General features: G+C 34.7%; 1 protein-coding gene across 2 annotated transcripts in view; it reads left to right on the forward strand.

Moving 5' to 3' along the window:
• Positions 1 to 7,500, forward strand: part of LOC135510180 (antiviral innate immune response receptor RIG-I-like) — a 23,972-nt gene that overhangs the window by 1,952 nt on the left and 14,520 nt on the right. For both annotated transcript variants that reach the window (XM_064930973.1, XM_064930972.1), the window contains exons 3-5: positions 2,898 to 3,048; positions 5,802 to 5,957; positions 6,092 to 6,283. In XM_064930973.1, coding sequence (XP_064787045.1) covers positions 2,898 to 3,048; positions 5,802 to 5,957; positions 6,092 to 6,283 — 499 coding nt within the window. The remainder of the gene's footprint in view (positions 1 to 2,897; positions 3,049 to 5,801; positions 5,958 to 6,091; positions 6,284 to 7,500) is intronic.

Genomic DNA, 7,500 nt, shown 5'->3' on the forward strand with positions numbered 1-7,500 from the left:
AGTATTAATATACTCGTTATATAGTCATAATATACTAGTTATATAGTATTAATACACTAGTTATATAGTCATACTATACTAGTTATATAGTATTAATACACTAGTTATATAGTCATAATATACTAGTTATATAGTCATAATATACTAGTTATATAGTCATAATATACTAGTTATATAGTATTAATATACTAGTTATATAGTATTAATGTACTAGTTATATAGTCATACTATACTAGTTATATAGTATTAATATACTAGTTATATAGTCATAATATACTAGTTATATAGTATTAATACACTAGTTATATAGTCATACTATACTAGTTATATAGTATTAATATACTAGTTATATAGTCATAATATACTAGTTATATAGTGTTAATACACTAGTTATATAGTCATACTATACTAGTTATATAGTATTAATACACTAGTTATATAGTCATAATATACTAGTTATATAGTATTAATATACTAGTTAATTAGTCATAATATACTAGTTATATAGTATTAATGTACTAGTTATATAGTCATAATATACTAGTTATATAGTATTAATATACTAGTTATATAGTCATAATATACTATTTATATAGTAGTAATATACAAGGTATATAGTATTAATATACTAGTTATATAGTCATAATATACTAGTTATATAGTATTAATGTACTAGTTATATAGTCATAATATACTAGTTATATAGTATTAATATACTAGTTATATAGTCATAATATACTAGTTATATAGTATTAATATACTAGTTATATAGTCATAATATACTAGTTATATAGTATTAATGTACTAGTTATATAGTCATAATATACTAGTTATATAGTATTATTATACTAGTTATATAGTCATAATATACTATTTATATAGTATTAATATACTAGTTATATAGTATTAATATACTAGTTATATAGTATTAATATACAAGGTATATAGTCATACTATACTAGTTATATAGTATTATTATACAAGGTATATAGTATTAATATACTAGTTATATAGTCATAATATACTAGTTATATAGTCATAATATACTAGTTATATAGTATTAATATACTAGTTATATAGTATTAATATACTAGTTATATAGACATAATATACTAGTTATATAGTCATAATATACTAGTTATATAGTCATAATATACTAGTTATATAGTATTAATATACAAGGTATATAGTCATACTATACTAGTTATATAGTATTAATATACAAGGTATATAGTATTAATATACTAGTTATATAGTCATAATATACTAGTTATATAGTCATAATATACTAGTTATATAGTATTAATATACAAGGTATATAGTATTAATATACTAGTTATATAGTCATAATATACTAGTTATATAGTCATAATATACTAGTTATATAGTATTAATATACTAGTTATATAGACATAATATACTAGTTATATAGACATAATATACTAGTTATATAGTCATAATATACTAGTTATATAGTCATACTATACTAATTATATAGTATTAATATACTAGTTATATAGACATAATATACTAGTTATATAGTATTAATATACTAGTTATATAGTATTAATATACTATTTATATAGTATTAATATACAAGGTATATAGTATTAATATACTAGTTATATAGACATTCTATACTAGTTATATAGTATTAATATACTAGTTATATAGTCATACTATACTAATTATATAGTATTAATATACTAGTTATATAGACATAATATACTAGTTATATAGTCATAATATACTAGTTATATAGTCATAATATACTAGTTATATAGTCATAATATACTATTTATATAGTATTAATATACTAGGTATGTAGTATTAATATACTAGTTATATAGTCATATACTAGTTATATAGTATTAATGTAGTCATAATATACAAGTTATATAGTCATAATATACTAGTTATATAGTATTAATATACTAGTTATATAGTATTCATATACTAGTTATATAGACATAATATACTAGTTATATAGTATTAATATACTAGTTATATAGTCATACTATACTAGTTATATAGTATTAATATACTAGTTATATAGACATAATATACTAGTTATATAGTCATAATATACTCGTTATATAGTCATAATATACTAGTTATATAGTATTAATATACTAGTTATATAGTCATACTATACTAGTTATATAGTATTAATATACTAGTTATATAGTCATAATATACTAGTTATATAGTCATAATATACTAGTTATGTAGTCATAATATACTATTTATATAGGATTAATGTAGTCATAAAATACTAGTTATTTAGTATTAATATAGTCATACTATCAGAGAGGCTGACTGACTGTTATATTGTTGTGTTGTAGATAGAGAACCTGAAGGGACCAATAGCAGCAGCAGAGAGGCTGACTGACTGTTATATTGTTGTGTTGTAGATAGAGAACCTGAAGGGACAAATAGCAGCAGCAGAGAGGCTGACTGACTGTTATTTTGTTGTGTTGTAGATAGAGAACCTGAAGGGACCAATAGCAGCAGCAGAGAGGCTGACTGACTGTTATATTGTTGTGTTGTAGATAGAGAACCTGAAGGGACCAATAGCAGCAGCAGAGAGGCTGACTGACTGTTATATTGTTGTGTTGTAGATAGAGAACCTGAAGGGACCAATAGCAGCAGCAGAGAGGCTGACTGACTGTTATATTGTTGTGTTGTAGATAGAGAACCTGAAGGGACCAATAGCAGCAGCAGAGAGGCTGACTGACTGTTATATTGTTGTGTTGTAGATAGAGAACATGAAGGGACCAATAGCAGCAGCAGAGAGGCTGACTGACTGTTATATTGTTGTGTTGTAGATAGAGAACCTGAAGGGACCAATAGCAGCAGCAGAGAGGCTGACTGACTGTTATATTGTTGTGTTGTAGATAGAGAACCTGAAGGGACCAATAGCAGCAGCAGAGAGGCTGACTGACTGTCTGAAGAGAAGTGATAAACAGAACTGGTTCAAACTGCTGAAGTCGGCTCTGTTCTCCTGTGAACTGACTGACGCCCTGCAACTACTGGAACCTGACACAGGTAGAACACACACACACACACACACACACACACACACACACACACACACACACACACACACACACACACACACACACACACACACACACACACACACACACACACACAGAGACAGACAGACACACAGATAGACAGACAGACAGACAGGACGCACACACAGACACACACAGACACACACAGACAGGACGCACACACAGACACACACAGACAGGACGCACACACAGAAACACACACAGACAGGACGCACACACAGACAGGACGCACACACACACACACAGACAGGACGCACACACACACACACAGACAGGACGCACACACAGACAGGACGCACACACACACACACAGACAGGACGCACACACACACACACACACAGACAGGACGCACACACACACACACACACACAGTTATAGCTGTGGCAGCATAGACAGACCTAGCAAACCTGCAGCTGGTGTGGTGGAGAATAGTCTCAGAAATATAATACTCTTACATGAACTTGTGGATTCAATATAGACTTTTAATACAAGTTATCAAGAGCCATCCGCGGAACAGCCAACCCTTCTTAGCACTGACTCTGCTTTTATACAGACAGTGGGGCAAAAAAAGTATTTAGTCAGCCACCAATTGTGCAAGTTCTCCCACTTAAAAAGATGAGAGGCCTGTAATTTTCATCATAGGTACACTTCAACTATGACAGACAAAATGAGAAGAAAAAAATCCAGAAAATCACATTGTAGGATTTTTTTTATGAATTTATTTGCAAATTATGGTGGAAAATAAGTATTTGGTCACCTACAAACAAGCAAGATTTCTGGCTCTCACAGACCTGTAACTTCTTCTTTAAGAGGCTCCTCTGTCCTCCATTCGTTACCTGTATTAATGGCACCTGTTTGAACTTGTTATCAGTATAAAAGACACCTGTCCACAACCTCAAACAGTCACACTCCAAACTCCACTATGGCCAAGACCAAAGAGCTGTCAAAGGACACCAGAAACAAAATTGTAGACCTGCACCAGGCTGGGAAGACTGAATCTGCAATAGGTAAGCAGCTTGGTTTGAAGAAATCAACTGTGGGAGCAATTATTAGGAAATGGAAGACATACAAGACCACTGATAATCTCCCTCGATCTGGGGCTCCACGCAAGATCTCACCCCGTGGGGTCAAAATGATCACAAGAACGGTGAGCAAAAATCCCGGAACCACACGGGGGGGACCTAGTGAATGACCTGCAGAGAGCTGGGACCAAAGTAACAAAGCCCACCATCAGTATATTTAATGCTGAGCTCTCCTTAGTGGTTCGCTCCTACACCGGCTCAAATCATCACCAACCTTCATGCCAGTCTTCCCTGATTGAGGAGAGATGAGCTGCTTCTCTTCTGCTTCTCTTCACGAGAAACATTACTGTGATGAATATTCCAGATTGTTTGCATAACAAAAGAACATTCATCTCAGACACCGGTACATACCCCCACAAGACATGCCAACCGGGGGGGGGGTTCTTCACAGTCCCCAAGTCCAGAGCGAGTTCACGTCAAACCCTCTATACAGATGGAACTCCCTTTCCTTACTCAAGCAAACAGCAAAATTACCTGTTGAATAGACAGATTAAACATCAGCTCATGGAACGGTCGGGGAATCTGAGGGCACACATACAGAGACACTCTAACAGACACACTAACACACTCTAACACACTCTAACACTCTCTAACAGAGACACTCTAACAGAGACACTCTAACAGACACACTCTAACAGACACACTCTAACACACTCTAACAGACACACTCTAACAGACACACTAACACACTCTAACAGACACACTAACACACTCTAACAGACACACTCTAACAGACACTCTAACAGACACTCTAACAGACTCTAACACACTCTAACACACTCTAACACACTCTAACAGACTCTAACAGACACACTCTAACACACTCTAACAGAGACACTCTAACAGACACACTAACACACTCTAACACACTCTAACAGACACACTCTAACACACTCTAACAGAGACACTCTAACAGACACACTAACACACTCTAACAGACACTCTAACACACTCTAACAGACACACTCTAACAGACACACTAACAGACACACTAACACACTCTAACAGACACACTCTAACAGAGACACTCTAACAGACACACTAACACACTCTAACAGACACACTAACACACTCTAACAGACACACTCTAACAGACACTCTAACAGACACTCTAACAGACTCTAACACACTCTAACACACTCTAACAGACTCTAACAGACACACTCTAACACACTCTAACAGACACACTCTAACAGACACTCTAACAGACACTCTAACAGACTCTAACACACTCTAACACACTCTAACAGAGACACTCTAACAGACACACTAACACACTCTAACACACTCTAACACACTCTAACAGACACACTCTAACACACTCTAACAGAGACACTCTAACATACACACTAACACACTCTAACAGACACTCTAACACACTATAACAGACACACTCTAACAGACACACTAACAGACACTAACACACACTCTAACAGACACACTCTAACAGACACACTAACACACTCTAACAGACACACTCTAACACACTCTAACAGAGACACTCTAACAGACACACTAACACACTCTAACAGACACACTCTAACAGACACACTAACACACACTCTAACACACACTCTAACACACACACAAACTCGCTCTCAGATGGCTAACGGTTGTGGTCTTTCTCTTTTCAACCAGAGTCATCCGTGTCAAAGATGGAAGTGGGTGAGGAGGAGGATGAAACCGTGATGACTGTCTCCTTCCAGTACACTGAGCAGTCTGACGATGACGATGGGATGCTGATGAGCGGCAATCCCTTGACACCATCTGAAACTCCGCCCACCTCTGCAACAGGTAGCCACTCACAAGTTAAATATGTTCAGTGAGCCTTTATATTCTTAGTTCTAAATTCTGTGTTCTATGTTCTAAATTTTACGTTCTAAATTCTGTGTTCTATGTTCTAAATTTTACGTTCTAAAATTGTCCAGGAGCCAATAGTGGTGTTGGTGAAGTCCAGAAAGGAGGGGAGAAGAGGCTGAGAGAGGAGGAGGAGGAGAGAGGAGGAGGAGGAGGAGGAGGAGAAAAGAGTAGAGGAGGAGAGAAGAAACTGAGAGAGTATCAGAGAGAGCTGGCTGAACCGGTGTTTCAAGGCAAAAACACGGTCATCTGTGCCCCAACCGGTGAGACAGGCTGCTGGGACACACACACACACACACACACACACACACACACACACACACACACACACACACACACACACACACACACACACACACACACACACACACACACACACACACACACACACACACACACACCCTGTCTAAAGGAGGAAGGGTGGCTGGGTGGAGGAGGTTTAAATACTATTCCTTTTAAACAGCCTATTGTTTTCTTTCACTGTCATAAGATACTAAATATCTGACACCATTAGGTTATCAGATACTAAATATCTGACACCATTAGGTTATTATCAAATTCCATTAGGTTATTATCTAACACCATTAGGTTATCAGATACTAATCATCTGACACTGTTAGGTTAATATGTAACACCATTAGGTTATTATCTGACACCATCAGGTTATTATCTAACACCATTAGATTATCAGCTACTAATCATCTGACACCGTTAGGTTAATATGTAACACCATTAGGTTATTATCTGACACCATCAGGTTATTATCTAACACCATTAGGTTATCAGCTACTAATCACCTGACACCATTAGGTTATTATCTAACACCATTAGATTATTATCTAACACCATTAGGTTATTATCTAACACCATTAGGTTATCAGATACTAATCATCTGACACCATTAGGTTAATATGTAACACCATTAGGTTATTATCTGACACCATCAGGTTATTATCTAACACCATTATGTTATTATCTAACACCATTATGTTATCAGATACTAATCATCTGACACCGTTAGGTTATTATCTAACACCATTAGGTTATTATCTAACACCATTAGGTTATCAGATACTAATCATCTGACAGCATTAGGTTATTATCTAATACCATTAGGTTATCATCTAACACCATTAGGTTATTATCTAACACCATTAGGTTATCATCTAACACCATTAGGTTATTATCTAATACCATTAGGTTATTATCTGACACCATTAGGGTATTATCTAACACCATTAGGGTATGATCTAACACCATTAGGTTATTATCTAACACCATTAGGTTATTATCTAACACCATTAGGTTATTATCTAACACCATTAGGTTATTCGATACTAATCATCTGACACCATTAGGTTAACATCTGACACCATTAGGTTATCATCTAACACCATTAGGTTATCAGATACTAATCATTCCCTATATAGTACACTACTATAGACCAGAGCCCTATTCCCTATATAGTACACTACTTTAG

Source organism: Oncorhynchus masou, chromosome 23, assembly GCF_036934945.1.
Source record: "Oncorhynchus masou masou isolate Uvic2021 chromosome 23, UVic_Omas_1.1, whole genome shotgun sequence".
NCBI classification, from domain to species: Eukaryota; Metazoa; Chordata; class Actinopteri; order Salmoniformes; family Salmonidae; genus Oncorhynchus; species Oncorhynchus masou.